Source organism: Ascaphus truei, chromosome 3 (assembly GCF_040206685.1).
Source record: "Ascaphus truei isolate aAscTru1 chromosome 3, aAscTru1.hap1, whole genome shotgun sequence".
In the NCBI taxonomy this organism is placed as follows: domain Eukaryota; kingdom Metazoa; phylum Chordata; class Amphibia; order Anura; family Ascaphidae; genus Ascaphus; species Ascaphus truei.
In genome coordinates this window covers 190042505-190065967 of record NC_134485.1, presented here as the reverse complement: position 1 = coordinate 190065967, position 23463 = coordinate 190042505, and the positions used below count along the sequence as shown (strand labels likewise).

The following is a 23463-nucleotide window of genomic DNA, read 5'->3' as shown; positions in this document are numbered from 1 at the left end:
AAAGCCTAAATTGATACATTTTTTGCAACTCTTCCTTCAGTCTCAAGGACAAGTTACAATACTGTAGCATACTGTACTGGGATAAAGTATCTTTTTTGGTATACAGTAGTAAACGAAACAACTTGCAAAGTCCACACATTACTTAAGTCATGAGTTTATGCCATCTGGTGGACAAACGAAACATTGCCGCCTAATAAATTCTTCTGGTTATCATGAGTTTATGCCATCTGGTGGACAAACGAAACATTGCCGCCTAGTAAATTGTTCTGGTTATCATTTAACAGATCAGATCCCCCGTCAGCCAGGCATGAACCGTGGCTGGGAAGGCAAACGCAACGCAGCATGCGAGAGGTGAGCAGCGGCGGATTCCAAGTATCTGCCAGGTAGAAATCGGGCATTTGCTCGAATAAAGTGTGTCGGTGCAGTATACAGAATATACCAAATAAGTAAACATGGGAAGGATGTTGATCCAGGAAGTAATCTGATTGCCAATTCTTGGAATCAGGAAGGAATTCATGCAAGTACAATATACTGTAGAATAAATCTGTTGTCTATATTTAGCATTGGTTGAACTTGATGGATGTATGTCTTTTTTTCAACCTCATCTACTATGTAACTATGTAACCGCTCCACCTGTCACTTATTTAGACTAATTATTTATCAATGTAGATATAATTCAATTAATAATATAAATACACAAGAACCGTCCTTATCATTGTTTGATATGTGAAAAATACCTGTACTGCAGACACACAAAACACATGACAGGTTTTAAACAGGTCTGACTTGTTTGTTGTAAATCTGGGTAGTTCTTCGCAAAATGTGAAGAATGCATGTATCTAAAATAGTGCATTGGTGCACAAGTACCCTAAGGGTAGAGCCGAATGTTACAGTGCCTTCTGAGAAGCTTCTTATATTTTTTCAAAATCTAGAATCTAAAGGTTGAGATTGTTAAACAGTGAGAAGTACTGATGCAAAATCTACTCTGACTCCAGACACTCAGGATAATAGCTGAAGACATCACTGCAGAGATGAATCTCCCCATAAACCTGTGGCTACTCATTGTTACATCTGCTGTTACTTTTGCAGGTAAATGTTTTCAATACTTTAGTTCAGTAAGTGCTACTGTATGTATTTAGGAAACTACTATTAAACAATGTTTTAATTGTTGGCTGGTTCATTAAAAAATAGTGGTGATGCGCTTGAATAATGAAAATTCATGTATCAATCCTGATAAAAAGGAGATGCTAATTAATTTCTCAAAAAGAATATACCCTACAACAACAAAAAAGACAATAATTTTAACATTCACCTTAATAGTTTAAAGGGTTATTCTATATGATCCAAAGAAGCCAAACGGACCATCTTCAGCCAAAATGCCTTATTGAAATCAATGGGGAATTTTGTCTGAAAACGGCTCTTGATTGACCACATTCGCTGAATGAGAATAATCCCCTTAATCATTAAAAAAGTGAAAGGTAATAATGCAGCATCTCATCCGCCAGTTTTAACTGATAAGAAGAAAAGAAAACCTATTCAGTATCTTATAGCTACATAAGTATACACTACGAAGTATTTGACACTTCTAGATGTGTTGAAATATATTCCACTCATTTCAACATTTTTTAATAGTTACTTCACAGTGAGAGGGGTGCATGGCTCTTCAATATTGCCTTAGAATGCAATGTGTAAGAAGGTTAAAAAGACGGTTTGTGTAAAAACAATCACATTATAAATGAATTATTTGATATGCTGTGCTTCTCAGATACTGACAAGATAGTTTCTATAATTGAAATTATACACCATTAGTTTGATCAACTTAACATCCAAAACAGATTTTTAGGCTTGAAAAATCTCAGGGTCACCTCATAAAAGTAGATTAGAGCCTTTTTTTCAAATGGGTGACATCGCCTGATCCTCTGTATAGGAAAGGTCCTCTAATAAAGCTTGAAAATCAAGGAAAGAGAAGAAGCATGGTGTCAAATCTTTTACTACAATAAAAAAAGATTAAAACTCACACATACCACTCACAAACATAAGTGAATAAATCCCCTTGGGTCGCATAAAGGTCATCACGAGCCTACTTCAGGTAGAGCTTTGGTCTGTGTTCTTCCTGCACTACGGTCGGCAATTCTACAGACTTGGAAAGTCTGAATCTTCGGAGCAATGTTTTATCAAAGGGATGTAAAGTATTTCTATACCTTTATTAATTCGTCTGAACTTTATACGTGTGAAGATTTTTTTGTGGATAATCTTTCTAGAAACATAACATGTATGCAAATGTATCTTGATTTTATTAGTTGTATGAACAATTTGGACTCTGTTGTGCATTATTCTGAGGGTGGTATCATTGTTTCAACCAAGCCACCTGTTTTTGTTATATCGAAAGACAAAAAATATCAACTTTTGTATTATACGGTAAAAACAGCCACTTCTCTAAGGAAGAAATTAGTTCTAAAGCTGAAATAATATAGTTAACTACTATAACTATGGTAGCAGCTCCCCCCCCCCCTCTCTCTCTCTCTCCCTGTGCTGATCTAGCCCTGTGCGGATCTCTCTCTTTCTGTCCTTCTCTCTCTACCCCTCTCTTTCCTTGTGTGGATCTCTCTTCCCCCATTCTCTCCTTGTCCTACTCTCTTCATGCGCTGATCTCTGCCCCCCTCTCTGTGCTAATCTCTCTCCCTCTCTCTGTGTTTACCTTTCACCCCCTTTCTTTCCCCCCTCTCTCCCTGTGCTACTCTCTCTCACCCACTCGCTCCTGATCTCTTTTCCCCTCTCTCTGGTAGCTTCGAAAAGGTAATGAAGGGGTTAAATACTAATGCCTGGTTTATTGTGGGTAGCGGAGGTGGGTGAAGGGGGTATTTGGCCCATGGTGGGGTGTTTAGGCCTTGTGGGGGGTTGCGGGAGGAGTTAACCCCCTCATTAACTTAGCGGTTTCTACCCCTCCTGCTATCCACCTGGTAGGCATAAACACCCACCGCAGGCCAAATAACACCTTCACCCACCCCCGCTATCCACAATAAACATTAAAAACCAATACTAGCCAATACACCCATTGATTGCCAGTGTGGTTACCTATTCCCTCAATGGGAGCAAAGATAACCCCTATGGCAATGAATGGATACCCATTCTACCCCCAACAACTCCGCCACCCCAACACATACAGTACAGTAATGGGCAAAATTACTATTATCCAGGTCTGGATAATAGCTCATTTGCCCATTAAAAATAAAACATTAGCCAGTCAGCATAAAGTAAATAAAAGTTCTACCATCCCGTTCTCCGTGGCAGCATCATAATAATAATAAATAGCAATCTAATGGCCACTAACCCCTTAATCACCTTAGCAGTTCGTAACCGCTATAGTAATTAAGGGGTTAACCCCCTCCCCCCCCGCTACCCGCCCAGGAAGCCTAACCACCCTCCCGGGGCAACTACTACATAATATGGGCTTGATTTGCCACTATGTCACTCAATGCGCAACATAAAAAAACATGCACCAAAAATATACAATTCAATCAAACCAAGCACCAAAAATACCAAATTAAATCAAACCAAGCACCAATGTTGTTTTGGTGCTTGGTTTATTGAATTGTTGTGTCGTTTTAGTGCTTGCTTTGATTTAATTGTGGTCTTTGTGGGGCTTGGTTTGATTTAATTATATACTTTTCGTGCTTGATTTGATTTCATTGTTATGTCTTTTTGGTGCTTGTTTTTTTTTTAGGTTGCCCATTGACTGCCATAGTGGCAAATCATGCCCATATTATATGTACTTCTGTGCCAATCAATGGGTAAAGGGTGCGGGCAGTTGTCCCGTGAGGGTGGTTATGTATCCCGGGTGGGTAGCGGGGGAGGGGGGTCAACCCTTAATTACAATAGCTGTTACCATTAGTTTGTTTTTTAATTGTACTGTTGCTGCCCATGGAGAATATGGATACAGAGGACGTTGATGAGGATGGACTTCATCCTGGCAGGGGTAAGTAGAACTTTTATTTACTTTATGCTGGCAGGATAATGTTTTATTTTTAATGGGAAAATTATCTATTATCCAGATCTGGATAATAGTAATTTTGCCCATTATTGTACTGTATGTGTTGAGGGGGGTTGTTGGGGGTAGAGCAGGTGGGTAGTAGGGTCATTTTATTTTAATGTTTCTTGGGGATAGAGGGATTGGGTGAAGGGAGTTGTTGCCCCAAGGGTGGATGGATAGGCCTCTCGGGTGGGTAGCGGGAGTGGTGAACCCCTTCTTTACCATAGTGGTTACCACCTCCTGCAACCTTCAAGGCAAGCCTAACCACCCACCCTGGGGTAACTACCCCCTTTATCCACCCTCTTTATCCACCCCCTGTAGCCCCAACAAACCAGGTACTCAGGTTTAACCCCTTCATTGCCTTAGCGCCTAAGGGGATGAAGCTGTTTTTATTTAAATTTTAATAATAGTGTACGGGAGCAGGGGGTCTCCGGTACTGAACCGCATTGATTTCAGCCCCAGGGACCCCCTGCTTCCCGAGTAACAGGCCCCAGTATATTGTTCCGGTATCCCCCTGCAATGTTTATATCTCCTGCGTCACGTGAACAGGACATTTAAACGCATAGGAGATACCGGGGCTTGTAACTCGGGAAGCAGGAGGTCCCCAGGGCTGAAATCAATGCGGTTCAGCTCCGGAGACCCCTGCTCCCTTACACTAGTGTTAAAATGTAAATAAAAACACTGCGATCGCCTGTGAGATCTGTGCAGGGAGATGCGTCTCTCTGTGCAGCTCTCTATACAGCTCTTAGGCCTCGTCCCCAATAATTGCGACCGCCCACGTGATGGTGTGCGCAGCGCAAAAAAGAGATGGCCCACTGCGGGGCCAGCCCCAGTCAGTGCGGGCGCGTGCATGCACAAAGCACAATGGCGCAACCACATTTTGAAAAGTCAAGAAATTTGACTTTTGGCACGGCTAAGCGATGGCAATGTCACAGTGGCGGTTCAGCCAAGGAGGACAAACCCGCCACGTGATGTCATGGCTGTGCCTCCACCACGCCTCCCTGTCGCGAGTGATCTGAACTCCTCATATCGCTTGGGTGGAGGCCACGAGCGCCGCAAGGCACTCCATTGCTCATGCGTGCTCACTGGGGCCGTAGCCTTACAGACTGCGGCCAGATCGTACGGAGGAGAACTTTGAGGCTGAGATCACATCTCTGCTGTTCGGAGCAGCAGGGTCGCCGAGAGGAGGGGAAAGAAGGAACAGGTGTCCCGGGCCCGGTGGCGGCGGAGGGGCCCAGCAGCACAAGTTGGGCCCGATCTCAGGCCAGGCCCGCGTGCGGGTCATCTCGTGGCCAGGCCCCGGCTCCCCCTGAGATGCAGGTCTCTATTACTATGTCCCATGCAGACATGCATCTCTGATGTCAGCGCACCGGAAATAGGCTTAGAGCAACTTCCAGCGCGCAACGGCATGGAGGGATGCTCGGCATAGGACAGGGGGATAGAGACCTGCAGCAAGGGAGAGCTGGGGCCCGGCCGCCAGAGGACTTGGCAGCCGGGCCAGGATAGAGGTCAGGCCCAACTTGCAGTGCCAACTGGACGGGCCCCCACAGACCATTCACAAGGTAAGTCTGTTTTTTTAAATATGCATTGGGGGAGTGGGGGTCTTTTTAAAATGTACTGGGGAGTGGGGGTCATATGTATTTAGCGGGTGGGTTTTTTTGATATGTATTTTGTAGGGGGGGGATGGAGTGAGAGTAGGGTAATTGATGGAAGGTGGGGGCGAGTGAGAGGAGAGAGGGGGTCAGGTAGGGAGTGAGGAAAAGAGGGAGCAAGAGTGAGACGCAGAAGAGAGAAATACATGTGAGACGGTGGGGAGTGAGAGGGAGGGGAGTGAAATTAATGGGAAGAGGGTGGGAAATAGAGAGGGCTCGTGAGATGTGAAATGGGGGGGCCGCAATACCGCCAGGGGGGCGGGGGGGTGACATAACTCTAGTCCTTGGCCCCAGGAAATCTGTTGGCGGCCCTGCCGAGCGGTATTGGCATTTTCCTACCTCACGGTTTGAGACACGTGGAAAGGGTTCCAGATTCCTCCTAAATACCGTGATAACACAAATGACAAACCATTCGGTGGGAACATGCCACTCCGTTCGAGATAGCAGCAATTTTATCAAACCTACTTGAATAGACTCCTCTGGGTGCTGATCTCTCTCTCTCCCCCCTCTATCTCACTCTCCCCCCTTCTTTCTCTCACTTTCCCCCCCTCTTTCTCTCACTTTCCCCTTATCCGTGTCATTCCCCTTTCTGCCTGTAGTCCCACCTGCAGTTTGTACCTATGCCTCCCTTTGTAGCTCGTCCCACATGTGCTCCCACTACAGGATGAAAGTTTAAAGGGCGTAAGTGACTGGAGAGATGGAAGGTTGGAGACACCTGTTGCCCACCAATGCTGTAGAATCTTGTGTTACACTGTTCTATACAAACAGCAGATTCAAGAACACTTTGTTACGTTTAAAGGGGCAGTCCCTCTTTATTCAGAAACGAACCAGTAACAGCGGCATGTTTAATAGGTTATATTTAGCTTCTTGAAAACTTTTAAAATAAAAATCAGATGTATTTATCTTTAGGCTTTCAGCTTTTTTTTACTTTTCCATGATAAACAAATTTTTGGATAGTCTTTACAATATTATCTAATATCTTTTGGTTATTCGACTATTTATCAGTCCTCAAAACTAGAGGTGAATTGTTGTCTTTTGTGTCGTCCATTGTTAATATAGTACTGATGAAGACATCATTAGTCAAACAGATAAACGTATCTTGAATTCAGCGGACTGAGAAAAAGGGAACCATATTCATGTTTAACATGATACAAATAAGAAAAACATTTACCTTTGGAGGATTGAATGTCTCTGAGGAAGCCAATTACATTGAAAAGCAGTTTTGTTTTTAATTTTTGATTGCATGCTTCTTGGAACTACCCCTTTAGCCCTTTCACTGACAGAGGTGCCACAGGTCTTTCAGGATCGGGAGTTTCGGGACCAGGTGATTGGTTGGGGGTAGCAATAGTGTTCATGAAGTCACAATTGCCCCCCAGTGATGTTAGTGGGGGTGAGGGTTCCATTTCCATTCCAATAGTATTTGAACCCCCCCCCTAGAAAAAATACTATGACAACGTTCATTGTATGTCCTAAGGGCCATTGCGTGTCATACAATGTCATAAGGGAAGCCTAAGGGTTAAGGTGTGTCAAATAGTTATGTGCGTACGTGATATTTTAGCTGTTGTCTATAAAGCAATGAGCTTTACATCTGGTATGTGCTTTATGTTAAAACAAACAAATGGTTTGTATGTCAAATGGTATTTTCCCTCCCATATATAAATCTTGCTAACTGCTTTAACTGCCACACCCACCATGAGAATATAGTTCTTCCTTTATGATTTTTCTTTCTTGAAATACAACAAAATGGTGATTTCAATTATTAGTAAGAATAAGAATACACGTATACATTTCACTAAACAATTCCCCCCTGCCTGCCAGCAAAGAATTACAGCAGAGGGTTAATTCAAATCTCCTTATTTTAAGTCACATCATAATGTCTGAATAAGTTTTGTTTTAAAGTGAAGCAAACAAAACATTTTAGTCAGTGTTACTGTGGGCAACCAAATGTTGAAGCTGCAGTTCAAGCTGCCATTTACAATATATATATATATATATATATATACATATATATATATATTTCCCCATTCAATATGTGCATCAATACAATCTGCACACTGATAAGTGATTAGCTAAGCTGCAGATCGATCCGTTCTCATGTTATCGATCGCTTGCTCAGGGTTATTTAATTCAGTTCTTGCACAGCATTCTGGGCAATGTAGTCCTGGAATATGATTGACTGGGCTGTTACAAGATACAATTGGTGCACTGCTAGAGAGAGTGCGGGGCTCAAAAGCCAGAGCTTATCAGAAGGGGAAGGGGGCTGTCACTTTGGAAATGCTTCCTACATTAGAAACATTAAAAATTTCTTTAAAACATTTTGTTTTTACATTTAAATGCTACAAGAATTTTCTCATAGTATAGAACTGATTTATTAAAAAAAACCACACATGTGGATATTGCTTGAACTGCTGCTTTAATGTTGGGCACATAGGAGAAGCCTGGGTCGCTTTGGATTGTATGGACTGAAAAAGCAGTGATACTAAGTGAAGTCGCGCAGCCATGTTGACGGAATTTGGAGTGGAGGATACAGCCAAAGGCAAGATAAATAAATATATAATAAAAAGATCTAAAAAATGTTGTTATCTCCGGGTTAGCCTTCAATAGAAGGTGGCAATCCTGGCTGCAGTGTGTGTTTCTGTATACAGAGGTGGGCCCTGCAGTGTGTGTGTGTGTATAGAGGTGGGCCCTGCAATGTGTGGTTGTGTGTATAGAGGTGGGCCCTGCAGTGTGTGATAGTGTGTATGGAGGTGATGGCAGCAGTGTGCGTTTGTGTGTATAGATGTGGGGGCTGCAGTGTGTTTTTGTGTGTGTATAGAGGTGGGGGCAGCAGTGTGCGTTTGTGTGTATAGAGGTGGGGACTGCAGTGTGCGTTTGTGTGTATAGAGGTGGGGGCTGCAGTGTGTATTTGTGTGTATAGAGGTGGGGGATGGTGTGTGTTTGTGTGTATAGAGGTGGGGGCTTTGCTTGGCCCTTCAACTCTTACAGCCAGGGCATTATTGGCCAAGAATGCCCAGTTCGGAGTGGATGATTAATACTTCAAAAATGTATTTGTTTTTTATTCTTAACATAACACAAACTCTCGTCTCTCCCCCTGCCCTCCCTTTCTCGCTCTCTCTGCTCCCTCAGCGTGTATGTGTGTATGTGTGTATGTGTGTGTGTAATTAAAATTTAAATAATTAACAAAGTAAAATTAAATAAATAATTGACATAAATTAAAATTAAATACAAAAATGTAGGCATTAATTAAAATTAAGACATTTTAAAAATGTGACATTCCTGACCTTGTATGTATATTACACTTTGCAAAATAGGGTCTCTTGCTCTCCTCGTGGCAGTTAGTGACATCACTGCCATGCAGGGCCGCAGACAGCTTTCCCGGGGCCCAGGACCAACATTTCCACCGGGGCCCCCTACCCACGTTTTGGCGGCGTTGCGAGAACCCCCCCTTCTCACACACCTCCTCACTCTCACGCCACCTCACACTCCCCAGTCACCCTTTCCTTCCCCCCCTTTCTCTTACACCCCCACCCCCATGTATTTTTTTCCCTTCCCCACACTCAACCTCCCTCCCCAATATACGTGTACATACAGTGACACACACACAGTGACACACACACACACACACACACACACACACACACACACACACACACACACACACACACACACACACACACACTGACAAACACACAGCCACTTACCTACACACAGCTCCTCCCCTCCTCATACCTCCCCCTCCTCACCTCATATCTCCCCCTCCTCACCTCATATATCCCCATCTCATATCTCCTAATATCTCCCCCATCCCTCCTCATACCTCCTCCACATCGCATATCTCTCCCTCACTGCCTCATAACTCCCCTCCTCATATCTCCTCCCCTCCTCATATCTCCTAATATCTCCTCCACCCCTCCTCATATCTCCCCCTCATACCTTCCCCTCCCCTCTTCATATCTCCCCCTCCTCATCTCCAAATACCTCCCCCTCCTCATCTCCTAATATCTCCTCCTGCTCATCTCCTAATATATTCCCCTCCCCTCCTCACACCTTCCCCTCCTCATTTATTCCCCGTCCCCACCTCATATCTCCTCCCATCCTCCTATCTCCCCCTCCCCTCCTCATATCACCTAATATCTCCCCCATCCCTCCTCATATCTCCCCCTCATTCCTTTCTCTCCCCTCCTCATCTCATATCTCCCCATCCCCACCTCACACCTTCCCCTCCCCTCCTCACACCTTCCCCTCCCCTCCTCACACCTTCTCCTCCCCTCCTCACACCTTCCCCTCCCTCATATATCCTAATATCTCCCCATCCCTCCTCATACCTTCCCCATCCCTCCTTATACCTTCCCCCTCCTCATACCTTCCCCTCCTACCTTCCCCTCGCCTCCTCATACCTCCCCCTCCCCTCCTCATATCTCCCCCTCCCTTCCTTATATCTCCCCCTCCATTCCTCATATCTCCCCCTCCCTTCCTCATATCTCCCCCTCCCCTCCTCATATCTCCCCCTCCTCTCCTCATACTGTATCTCCACCTCCTCATGCCTCCCCCTCCCCATACCTCCCCCTCCTCATACCTCTCCCTCCTCTCCTCCTATGACACACAGACAGGACACACACACAGGACAGATAGACAGGACAGACAGACAGGACACACACACAGAGACAGACAGGACACACACACTCTGAGAAGCAGCTCAGCTCACTACATTCGCCCCCGGTACAAAGCCTCACACCCGCATCCTCTCACCTCCAACCAATCCCCTGCTTCTACTCTAAAGCCCCGCCCCGGCATTCTACCATTGAAAAAAATACTCACCGGCTGCCCTATTCTCCTCACGCTTCCGCCGCCAACTAGCGCACAGGACCAGGGGCAAGAACCGGGACATTTCCAGGATGGACCGGCAACCGGGACAGTCCAGAAAAAAATGGGACTGTCCCGGTAAAACCGGGATGTCTGGTCACCCTACCTGTCACACACTTTGCTCTCACCCCCTCACAGTCCCCCCAATCATTCTCACACTCCCCCCACCCTTACAGTCCCCCCGTTACACACGCAGATGCAATCTGCCCCCAAAACACACACAAAATTCCCCCTACACACATATATACACAAACCCCCCTACATAAACACAATCAACTCCGCCTACACACACGCAATCCCCCTTACACACGCAGATGCAATCCACCCCCAAAACACACACACAAAATTCCCCCTACACACATATATACACAATCCCCCCTACACACACACACACGCACGCGTGCGCGCAAACCCGCCTACACACACACACAATCTCCCGTACACATGCATTTGACTGGGGGGGGGGGGGAGGCTACTCAGACTCTGTCTGTGCTCAGCCATGCGAGGGTGAGGAGACAGGGGGAGGAGATATTGCCTGTGTTCAAATTCTGAAGCAGATGCAAAGAGCAGCAGCCTGCTCAGAACTTGAGCCCAACTTCTAGTGCCAGCAGGCAGGGCTCCTCGCATTGCAGGGTTTAGCAGCCACTGGTGGTACTACTCTGTTTAGGACACACAGGGCCGCTGACAGGGAGAGAGAGCAGGGACAACTGTCTCGGGCCTGGCAGATACTGGGGGCCCAGCTAGCACTGGAAGTTGGACCCAGCTTCTGTGCCCTCTTCCCCAGCCAGTGTTGGAAGTTGGGCCCACCCAGAAGTCAGGCCCAACTAATGCGTAGAAGGTTATTTTTTTGTGTGTGTATAATGTGGTGTGGATTGGGGGGGGGGTGTATGTGTGGCTGGGGGGTGGAATTGTGTGTGGCGTGGAATTGTGTGTGTGTGTAGGGGTTGGTATTGTGAGGCGGGTTGAACGGTGTGTGTGTGTGCGTATGGGAAGGGGAGGTGTGTGTGGGAGTTGTGTCTGTGTGTGTGGTCAGTGGGTGATTGAGTGAGAGGATGGGGAATGGGAATTCAGTGATAGAGGGGAAGGAGTGTGTTAGAGGAGGGGGGAGTGTGTGAATGAGAGAAGTGGGGAATGAGAAAAGGAGGGGTAGGTAGAGAGAGGAAAGGTGTAAGATGAGAAGAGTGAACAAGAGAGGATGGAGAAATACTTGAGGGCAGTGAGAGAAGGGGGGTGAGAGAAAGGAGTTGCACCCTCTTTATCCACCTTTAGGACCCACCTTAAAGTACACCTCCTAAAAGATGCATATGAGTAGGAGGGAGAGCGAGAAGAGAGAGAGAAGAGAGAGAGAGAGCAGAGAGAGAGAGCAGAGAGAGAGGAGAGAGAGAGAGGCTGGAGTGGGTAGAGAGCGGAGAAAGAGTCAGGCTGGAGTGGGGAGAGAGCGGAGAAAGAGTTTAGCTGGAGTGGGGAGAGAGCGGAGAAAGAGTTTGCTGGAGTGGGAAGAGAGCGGAGAAAGAGTCAGGCTGGAGTGGGGAGAGAGCGGAGAAAGAGTCCGGCTGGAGTGGGGAGAGAGCGGAGAGTCAGGCTGGAGTGGGGAGAGAGCGGAGAGTCAGGCTGGAGTGGGGAGAGAGCGGAGAGTCAGGCTGGAGTGGGGAAAGAGAGGAGAAAGAGTCAGGCTGGAGTGGGGAGAGAGTGGAGAAAGAGTCAGGCTGGAGTGGGGAAAGAGCGGAGAAAGAGTCAGGCTGGAGTGGGGAGAGAGCGGAGAAAGAGTCAGGCTGGAGTGGGGAGAGAGCGGAGAAAGAGAGAGGCTGGAGTGGGGAGAGAGCGGAGATAGAGGCAAGCTGGAGTAGGGAGAGCAGAGAGAAAGAGAGGCTGTGGGGGGGGGGAGAGAGCAAGGAGAGAGGCTGGGGTGGGGAGAGAGTAAATAGAGAGGCTGGGGTAAGGAGAGAGCAGAGAGAGAGATAAGATGGGGTGGGGAGGGAGATAGATACAGGCTGGATTATGGTGGGAGAGAGAGAAAGGCTGGAGTGGGATAGAGCAGAGAGAGAAAGGCTGGAGTGGGGAGAGAGCAGAGAAAGACTGGCTGGGGTGGGGAGAGAGCAGAGAGAGCAGGCTGGAATGGGGAGAGAGACAGAGACGGGCTGGATTAGGGAGAGAACAGAGAGAGACTGACTGGGGTGGGAACAGAGCAGAGAGATGCTGGGAGGGAGAGGAGAGAGAGGCTTTGGGAAGAGGAGAGTGAAGCTGGGGGGGAAGAGGAGAGAGACAGGCTGGAGGAAGAGAGGAGAGAGACAGGCCAGGAGAGTAGAGAGACAGGCTGGGGGTGGGGGAAGGATAGAGACTGGCTGACAGGAGGAGAGAGACTGGCTGGAGGGAGGTGAAAGACAGACTGGTGATGGAGAGAAAAAGACAGACTGGGGGAGAGGAGAGAGACAGGCTGGAGGGAGGACAGAGGGAGGCAGGCATTTAACCAGCTCCCTGCTGGATTCCTCAGACCAATACATGCTTTCTATTGAAACCCTTTTTAGACAGGGGTTTTACCCTTTCACAGGCACTTTTACATAAAACACAAGTGTTTTCAAATATTTTTTTCAAAGTAAATATTTCCAGGGCTACCAAATGTATAGGGTATTACAGTATTCTCTAAGGTGCGTTAACAAGATGGCACTAACAAACAGAATCTACCATTCAAGTCAATGAGAGTTTGTGTGCATTAGTGCCCGATCGGCACAGACACATTTTAGAACATACAGTGGCGGCCGACCTGAGTCTAAGTCGGCAAGATCCGCGGCTCTCAGATTATCCCGGTTAGGTGCGTTTTTTTCTCATTTTCGCCCACAGTGAACTGCGTTATTTTCGCGCTCGTGATATTAGCATTTTATTCTCGCTGTCTGCAATACTGCAATGCCGTGTAAAAACTCAGGGTGGCGTTTGCGAGCTGTTGTCTTGGAAGTCTAATACCTTCGCGGTTCAACCAACGTCAGTACACAGTCTGTGTGTGCGTGCGCAGTAATTCTAAATTTGCATATTTAAAATATACATGCATTTGCAGTGCTGTTCTGCAGTACAGTATGTCTCATTTGAAAATTGTTGAAACGCATAGGCGTGTACTGTACTGTAACAGTGTCACATTTCGGCATATACAGCGCTCTCCCCTCGCTCAGGATAATTAACTGCACTGCAGGGTATTTCAACTTCTTATCTTCTCTATACTGCAGTACATCTCTCCCACACCATTCCTTTGAACGTGTGTATAGTTTCTGGTTTCAATCACATTCCTGCTTGACAGCAGGTGATTACTACGCATGCGCCTGTTACTTTGCCCAACACTGCTTGCTTGCTTGAGTGAGTGACCAAAAAAAAAAAATTATTGTAATTTTTTTTTTCACAATCTGTGCTGTAGCTTTTGACTGCGACCCTGTGCGTTTTTACGTACTGTATTTGGGGGTGTATTATTATGATGAACTGCCTTTTGAAATCAAAGTATGTCTTTAGCTTTGAACTTCATGCAGCTGTACCCTGTAGCCCCCTCCCCCACGAACGCTAGCTCAAGGATTTGAAATTCCACAGTCGTTAATTTTCTGAATCTTGCCATTGTGTTCTTAATCAATCCATAGCCGAGCTACATAGCCTCACTGTGCCTGCGTGTAATCCTTTTTGAGATGGGAGCTAGCTGCTTACTGCGCATGAGTCACCCAACACCCCCCCTCTCCACAGAGTCGTTAATTTTCTGAATCTTGCCATTGTGTTCTTAATTCGTCCATAGCCGAGCTACAAAGCCTCACTGTGTCTGCGTGTAACTCTCTTTGAGATGGGAGCTTTGAGGCTTTGTTTACGGCAACGCTTTGGAAAATCCCTTCTCGAATTTGATTTGCACAGAGCATCACCTCTCTATGCGCCTGTGTATAATCCTCTTTCGGATGGGAGCTAGTTGATTCCTGCTCATGCGCCTGTAACTTCACCCACCACTGCTTGCTTGAGTGCCCCCCAATTTTTTTTTAATTATGATTTTTTAACTGTTATTTTATCCACAAGCCTGCAAAAACAATCTTGATATTACGATATTCAATCTGTGCATTTGCCTGCACATGGTTGATTTGTGTGCTTTTTATGTACTGTATTTGGGGGTCGTATTTGGGGGTTTAGGGATCAAATTATTATGATGAACTGCCTTTTGAAATTACTGTACTCTACTCTACAGTATGTAATTTCTTTGAACTGCTGCACACTGCCCCACGCACACACAAACTCTTATCGACAGACACCTCCACAGAGTCATTCATTTTCTGAAGTTAGTCATTGTGTTTTTAATCCGTCCCTAGCCGAGAGTCAATCACCTCACTGCGCCTGCATGTACTCTAATCCTCTTTGAGATGGGAGCTTGCTGCTTACTGCGCATGACTCACCCAACTCCCCCCCCCCCCCCCCCCCACAGAGTCATTAATTTCTGAAGCTGGTCATTGTGTTTTTAATCCATCCCTAGCCGAGCGTCAGTCACCTCACTGTACCTGCGTGTAATCCTCTTTGAGATGGGAGCTAGCTGATTACTGCACATGACTCACCCCACCCCCCCTCCAACCCTTTGAGGCTTTGTTTACAGTAACGCTTTGGAAAATCCCTTCTCGATTTTGAAATGTAAATCTGATTTGCAAAGCATTGTGAGAATTGAGAGTTAAAAAAAACATTAACTGATTAATGTTGTTTTGTCATTCATTCTTATTCATTGGTGTACTGTAATGGTGGGGGTGGGGTGGGGGGTTGTTGTCAATGATTATGATTAGCAGGAATGTAAATAAATATTTATTTTATTTTATCAGGAACCAAAAAATACAAATTTAAAAATAATCATGAATAATAAATAATGCAGTCTTTATTAAGTTCTTCTGGCAGATTGAAATTGGATAAACATTTAAAAAACATTTGCAAACCATGGATGAACAAGAGTAATGCATTTATAAGAATATTATTTAATAATATATACTGAAATATATAATATACTGTATATATATAGTAATATTATTTTTTCCGTCTTTATCTTGTTCCTTGTTCTGTGTACAGTACAGTAGTTCATTGAGAGAGGAGAGGTTTTGTGTACATCATTACTGCTGTTTATATACTGTACATTTGACTGTACAAACAGATTAGACTGGACACAACACCCCACCTCCCCCCAGGCCACCCTTTTTTCCTGAAACGACAAGAAAACAAAAAATTAGTGCAGTTATGTGCGTACTGTATTATGGCATTGTGTGATGTGTAGTACTACTGTAGATAGCTGGTGCTGCTTTCTATGGAAAGAAAAAAATTGCACAGTTAGTAGGCAGTTACTGTACTACTGTCAAACTAGTCTATACTGGAACTACTGTATACTCTGACTACTGTTAAATACTATGTAACCAGATGGCTGGTGCTGCTCTCTGTAAAGAAAAAACTGTAACTACTGTATACTCTGACTATTAGGAACGAAAAAATCTGTGCCATACTTACCTGTATCATACTGTACTTGCAATACTACAGTACTACTTTCCTGATACTTGCCCATTACGCGCGATCACAATGGGCATCACAGTCGCAATATGGTCTATATATTTATTGCAGCGTTCCACGGTGAGTACATCGTTCCAAAAACTCATTATGCCTTTCAACAACTTGTCCTTTTTGGAGGGTTTTACCACTTTCCGGATATGGTCCTTCAGCTGATGCCAGACCATTTCGATCGGATTGAAGTCTGGCGATCTGTCATTGGAAAAAAAGGACATTTAGTTAAAAGATACAGTACACAGTAAAAACAGTGGGAAAAAAATAAGACACGGTTACCGCACTTACTCCGCTGGCGTCTTCACCCAGTTGATACCGCGCTCAAGGATATGCGCTGTTGATCGTTGTCCTGGTAGAAACGGTGACCATCTGGGAACTCGCGTGTGATGTATTGCACTCAGGGACAATGTTGTCTTGGAAGAAAGCTTTCTTCATGATTCCTATAGCAAGAAAAGAAAAGTGCTCAAAAAACTGCACAATACAGTAGTACAGTACAGTGCATACAGTAAGGCTACACTAGTAAAGTACAGTGCATAAGGCTACATTATATTTTATATATTTTACCTTCAAAGATGACAATGCATCCTGGTCCACGCCTAGAGATGGCACCCCACACATGCAGCTTCACGAGGTGTTTTGGCCGCGGCTTCAAAGATATGCGGCCTTTTTTGTGGAATGCAAAGGTTGCAAATCTCTCCAGCGACACAGTAGACTCGTCAGTGAAGATGCAATCCTGGAAAGTTTCTACACTGTCGATCCATGCCTGGGCCTGGACCACTCTTTTTATTTTGTTTACGTCCCGTATCATGGGGTATGCTCTGTAATGACAAGGAATAAATCATTTTAGCGGTATAGTACAGTTTCCTAAACAACACTTTTACCTCCTGTACTGTCCAGTACTAACCTCACACATCCATATTTCCATCCAATGCTGCGTCTCATCTTCTTTATGCTGGACTCGTATACAGTGAGATTGTGTTTTTCCTGCAGAGTGTATTTGACCCTTAATGCACTCTTCTCATCATTCTCCTCATTTATTTTGTCCACCAGAAGAGTTGTCTCCCTACAATGTAAAGAAAAACAATCCGGTAAGTAAAAATATTAGAGACAGTAGATCAACAGGATACAATATATTGTTCTACAGTGGCGACAAAGTTTATTAGAGCAAATGCCGCCGGTTCACCGGGACTTACGGCTGGTGCTGAGAATAGTCAGCGCATCAGCCGCATCCAGCCGCGTCCCCTCCGTTCCCCCCCCCCCTCCAATCCGCGCGCAATTTATATACCTTCCCGACTCCCTAGCTGCGCCTGCTGTGCCCCTCTGCTTCCCCGCTCCCCCGCTTACCTCACTTCAAACCTTCAGGGGAGTCGGGGAAGCCGGGGAAGCCGGGGAAGCCGGGGAAGCCGGGCGCTCACGTGACTGTGACGTCACCGACGTCACGCGAACGAGCCGCTTGTCAACGCTTCTCCACGCTGCCGCCACGCATCCTGCCGTGCGGTTTTTGCTCGAATAAACTTTGTCGGTGCTGTATTAATATGCAGCAATATAAAAAATATATATATACAGTATACTGTTGTAATATAAATATAAATATAAAATATATATATACAGTTGTAATATAAATATAAATATAAAAAATATATATACTGTTGTAATATAAATATAAATATAAAAAATATATATACTGTTGTAATATAAATATACAAAATATATATACTGTTGTAATATAAATATACAAAATATATATACTGGTATATATATATATATATATATATATACTGATGTAATATAAATCAACAGAAATAACAAAAATATTAGATACAGTACTGTAGATCTACAGTACATTTTTTGATATAATTTTTTTTTAAGTTGTTTAAAAATACTTACGCGTTAGTTACCCTTGGTGCCCTTTTGCATTCACTGTTTTTTCCGTGTGCATGATAGCTCACGGTGGTTGCTGGCACAACGAGGCCAGAAGTAGCTAACTAGCGTTGGATAGCAGAAATTCGGTGTCCGCTTGTGTACATCTCCTTAATTCACATACTGAGCTCCTTGGAAATCTTTTTAACAGGCATTGCTGCGAATAGAAAGAAATACAAACACAAGAATGTATATTTGATGTTTAGTCGATGTGTATTCAATGTGCAATGAATCCACAAAATGGATGGTGTATTTATACGGTAATGACTCACATTAGAGTACGCCCACTTTCAACACCTGTACCTCGCCGCCATGCATAAAAGGTTACACACTTTGCATAGGCCACCACTCGATGATCTTTATCTGAACTTGCTCTTGTCCAGATTCTGCATTGTGCCACCTGCTTCCATGGAGCAACCCCGATTCTACAGACGCAGGAACCCACTCGCCTCTGCCGTGCCTGTCATGCAGAAAAAGCGAAAGGTGGTTGCCATTTCCACGCCAAGGCAAAAGCAACAGGCTAAGGCCAAGAAAGAAAACCTTCTGCTGACCCCAAAGGCTAAGGGTTTTCATAGACGTCAGCCTTATTATGTCAAGAAGATATACGGTGATGTACTCTCGACGCAAAACGAATGGCAGCCAACCCATCGAACCCGCAGACCACTTCCTTACATACGCTTCGACGACTCTGCCACCGCTGTCCCGGAAATCTTCAGCCCATCTTCTCCACCCCTCGTCCTCGATGCTGCCGCCGCCCTCCCGGAAACCCACAGGCCATCTTCTCCAGTTCTATCCGACGACGCTGCTGCTGGTGCCTCTAAAATCCACGGGTCACTTTCTCCTTTGCTCTTAGATGACTCTGCTTCTTGCCCGGAAATCCAGAGGTCACTTTCTCCATCCCTCTTTGACGACCCTGCCGCTTCTCCTCTACCGGATATCCACAGGTCACCTCCTCCACCCTTCTTCGACGACGCTGCCGCTTCTCTCCATGGAACCCCCATCTCATACCCTGTTGTACCCATCCACCCAGATGTCCACACGCCATGCACAAGAAGCAGCTCATTAGACCGGATGCTGAATGGGATAAGTGTGGATCTCCTCGGGAACTCTATTGTGCTAGCAAAGATAGATTTGCTTCTGGAGACCATGCTAAATGTGGAGCAACGGATGCTATATATGGATAAACGGATGCAACATATGGATCAACGGATGGATCGACGGATGGAGAAGATAGAGGCTGACATAGCGAGTATACATCATTTGCTCGGTGTTCATGCCCCTGTTTCCCCGACACCAGAGCAGGAGGGTGACATGGATGTGATGAATGGGAGCATCGAACCCCTTCTATCACCAAGCGCACCCCCTCCCCTAGAAGATGTAGTGTACATGTATGCCGTTGAGGAGAACATGACAACCCCGTCAAGACCACGCCAGGAGACAACACGGCGACCAAGCCTGGAGGACAGCTTCCTCCCAGACAACCTACCATCGCCCGTCGCCTCAAGCACACCCGCTCCCAGAAGACCTACATTCGCTCGCATCGATACGGTGCCAGACATCATCCTGTGCGATCTGCCACCGGCGCTCAGGGAGAAGTATAGGGTGATAAGTGCTGGTGCACCCCACAAGTATGCCTTGTTACTTTTTAAGCACCATGTTCCCTACTCGTTGTACTGCGACTGGGCCTTCAGAGTGAACTACGAAGGAAATCGCGTAAAAAAGGCGCTTCCTGCCAATTAAAGAAAAACCATTCTGGAGGAAATGCGGTGCTTTTATACAATTACAGATCCTGTAATGAAAGGCGTTCGAGACTGCATTAATGGCATTTTGCGCCATGCAAGGAATCGGCCATGGACAGACAATGTGGTGGACTTTCTGGTTTAATCACGGGTACTGTAAGACCATACTGTTGTGCTGAACTGTACTGTACATGTTTTGACCTGCAGTACTTAAATAAAGGAGATGTTGTAGTGTGTTTTAACTTGTATTTATACAGAAATGTTTTAACTTGCTGTACACACACACACACAATTCCAGTCCCGGAGGTCCGCAAACAGACCCGGTTTTCAAGGTTGTCCTGAAAACTGGGCCTGTTTGCTGCCCTCGAGGACTGTAGTGGTGCAGGCCTGACTGACTGTTTTGCACACCATCCCACTGTACTGTATATGTTTCTTTAATAAAGGAGATGTTGCGTTTTGTAAACTGTATTTTATGAATAAAGATTTTTTTAATCACAGGTAAGACCATACTGTTGTATGGTACTGTACATGTTTTGACCTGCTGTACTGTATTTAACTTACTGTTTTTACTTGCTGTACACACACACAGGACATGCACAATGCCAATCCCTGAGGGCCGCAAACAGGCACGGTTTTCAAAGGTCACCCTGAAAACCGGGCCTGTTTGCTGCCCTCGAGGACTGTACTAGTGCAGACTGTTTTGCTCACCATCCCAATTTACTGTATATGTTTTGCCTTGCCGTTCTTTAATAAAGGAGATGTTGCGTTTTGTATATTTTATGAATAAAGAATTGTTTTTTTAACATGTGACTGTAAACAATACTGACTGACTGTAAATGTTTTTACTTTATATGCATAAATGTTTTCACTACTGTAACAGTAAACCATACACCTGTTGATGTTTTGAATTGCTGTGCACTTAAAATGTTTCTACATTGTACAGTATTTGTAAATAGAGGTTTTTGTACTTACTCCACAAATAAAAGAACATGTTGATTTGTTTTACATTGTTCCATTGGCTCCTTTGCTACTGTAACAAAATACAGTGTTTCTAGAATGTCCAGGCATACTGCACTGTATACTGTAGGCATGCTCAGTATGAATATTAAAAAAAATAGAAGACACATACTGTACTGTATGTACTGGCACTGTATAGAAGACACATAATGTATGTACAGTACCGTAATACATGTAGAATAAATGCATAGTTTAAATTTTTTCGGGTTTATTACACAGTATACTGTATATAAAAAAAGTATTGTATACTGTACGGCCGGAAAAAATCAGCATACTGTTTCAGGTACAGTATTCTATCCTAATCAATAACAACGACCACTAAACTGTAGACTCCGGTACGTGGGTTTTTTAATCTGATTCAGCAATGTGCAGGCATTGTTACACAAAGCGATATAATCCATCGAAATCCCTCCATTAGCCATTTTCTTTTCTGAGGAAAAACAAAAAGACAAGTTTTACTGTAATGGTCAGCCCCCTAAAGAAGTTCCAAGCCAGTCCCACCAATAATTTTCTCGGGGGGCGTCTCCTGTTCACATGCGCATGCACCTACCGTCAATGTAATGACACTGTAACAGGGGAGTTATCCCTGTTCAAGTAATGTGCCTTTAATCTAGCAGTGTGGTGGTTAACTGCTGGTAGTCAATTAATAAACACCACCTGCCTGATTTAGATTGCTTACAAAAGCCTTTCTGTTGAGACAGGTAGTGACTCCTTAGCTCTGACTGAGAGCTGAACTTTGGAGACAGAGCAGTGTTCTTGAGTCTCCCAGGAGAGACTGACCAAGAGAACACAGATCTCTGGAGCTGACCGGTCTTGAGCTCTGCACAGCATAGCTGATTGCAAAACACCAAATAAGACTTCTAAACCTGGATGCTGATTTTCTGTGCATGCACGGGTGCGGTTCCAGGAGAGCAGAGAAGCTTACTCTACAGCAGCTAACAGATAAGACTTTCATTATTAAGAGACTGCTTATATCTGCTTATTTCATGCTATATGTTTTGTGGCTGCGAGACATGCTTAACTTAGGGAGTTGTGAATTAATTGCATGGTATTTTCACTAGAGATACTCCCAAGTGAATAGAAGCTTTGTTCCCCCCCTGTGTTTGGATGATTTCCTGATGAAAAGGAAAAGGCACAATAAAGCCTTATTATAATTTCACCTTATAAAGTCTCCAATTGTGTACCTCTGTGAACGTCCGTCTACAGACACGCATATGCGTTTCCAGAAGGTTCCAATGCGCATGGGCCTAGCGTTCCACCAATTGTTCAGTATCCGCAGCACAGTACTGGAGAAGCCGCTCAGCCAATAATATTGCTTACAGGAGAATCGCTTGACTTTTGAATCGCACCGATATTGATACTGTATTGTCAAAATAAAAAAAACAGAAAATAATACGGCAACAATACTCACCATAGAATTTCCCATTCAGCTGGCGCCGGCGCCGGGCCACTGCTAGTCCAGTGTTCTTGATCATCCACGTCGATAGTTTGCAGCGGGACTAGTACTCCTGTAGTCAGCTGATGAGGCTGGAAATTGCTTAGGTACATGCAACCTTGATCGAAACTGCACGCGAAATCCGGCTCAGCCTTGCTGGATAGACAGCAAGGGTTGTCACTGACGGTGGGACCGTTATTGGAAGCCGGTGCTGGTGCATTGCTTGGCAGCGACTATCGTTTCTTAGTTGGTTTTAACATGACCTTTTGCCTTTTGCCGTCTGCATGATCATAGATACAGGAAAAAGCCGGTGATACACACCAATACCCTCCAACAAATTGTGGCTCAATACGATAAAAACAGGGATCGCTACATAACCTTTTCCTTATTGCACGCTTCCACATATGAGGAGCTGGCGAAAATTTGTAAAAGTCATATTTTTCGATAAAATACTGATAAATTGGAACAACTGTTGCCATCTTATCATCTGTCGTGGCCCATATCAAATACGCGTAACTTATGTCGGGTTTTTGGAAAACAGGCTGCACTTGAACACTCATGGCGACGGCTCTCTGGAGAATACTGTAACAGAAACTGGTCTTTGTCTTTCTTTAATATGAAAAGCCTAAATTGATACATTTTTGCAACCTCTTCTTTCAGTCTCAAGGCCAAGTTACAATAGCACACTGTGGTACAGTATCTTTTTTAAACGAAACACCTGCATGTCGACACATTACTGAAGCACATGCGCATTACAATTCATGAATATCTGCCATCTGGCGGACACGCGAAGAATTGCAACCTATTAAACCCGAACCATTCATCGCCGGGACTATAAACGTAGCCTAAGTGTCTACAAGATACATGTATGGGGTGTCTTTGTGTATATATGATGCATATATGAGATGTGAGTTTGTATATGTGTGTGTGTGTATATATATATATATATTACACGAGAAGAGAAACAGTGGACAACCCCAGTGCCTTACCACAAAAATAGGATTTATTCAATAGAAAAAGGATAAACAATGCCCACTTACAAAATTATTAAAAAATGAATACTGTAACGTTTTCTTTGCAACGTTATATCACTATTATAAGTCACCGTCCGCTGGGGGAACCTCCGATCCCAAGCCAGATAGTGCAGATACTCCAAGACACTTCCTGCTTCTGAGCTGGCTGCTGCAGGCTGTGAGAATCCTCTGACCCCGACACCGGCAACAGCTTTGCCTGAGATGACACAGCAGAAGAGGCGCACGTGGGTCCGGTACC

At 44.8% G+C, this 23463-nt stretch overlaps 1 protein-coding gene across 1 annotated transcript in view; it reads left to right on the top strand.

The window, feature by feature from the left end:
- The first annotated feature begins 848 nt into the window (after window positions 1–848).
- Window positions 849–23463, top strand: part of UPK3B (uroplakin 3B) — a 73086-nt gene continuing 50471 nt past the window's right edge. Inside the window, exon 1 of the mRNA XM_075589827.1 lies at window positions 849–1089. Within this exon, the coding sequence (XP_075445942.1) occupies window positions 1032–1089 (58 nt within the window). The 5' untranslated portion in view covers window positions 849–1031. The remainder of the gene's footprint in view (window positions 1090–23463) is intronic.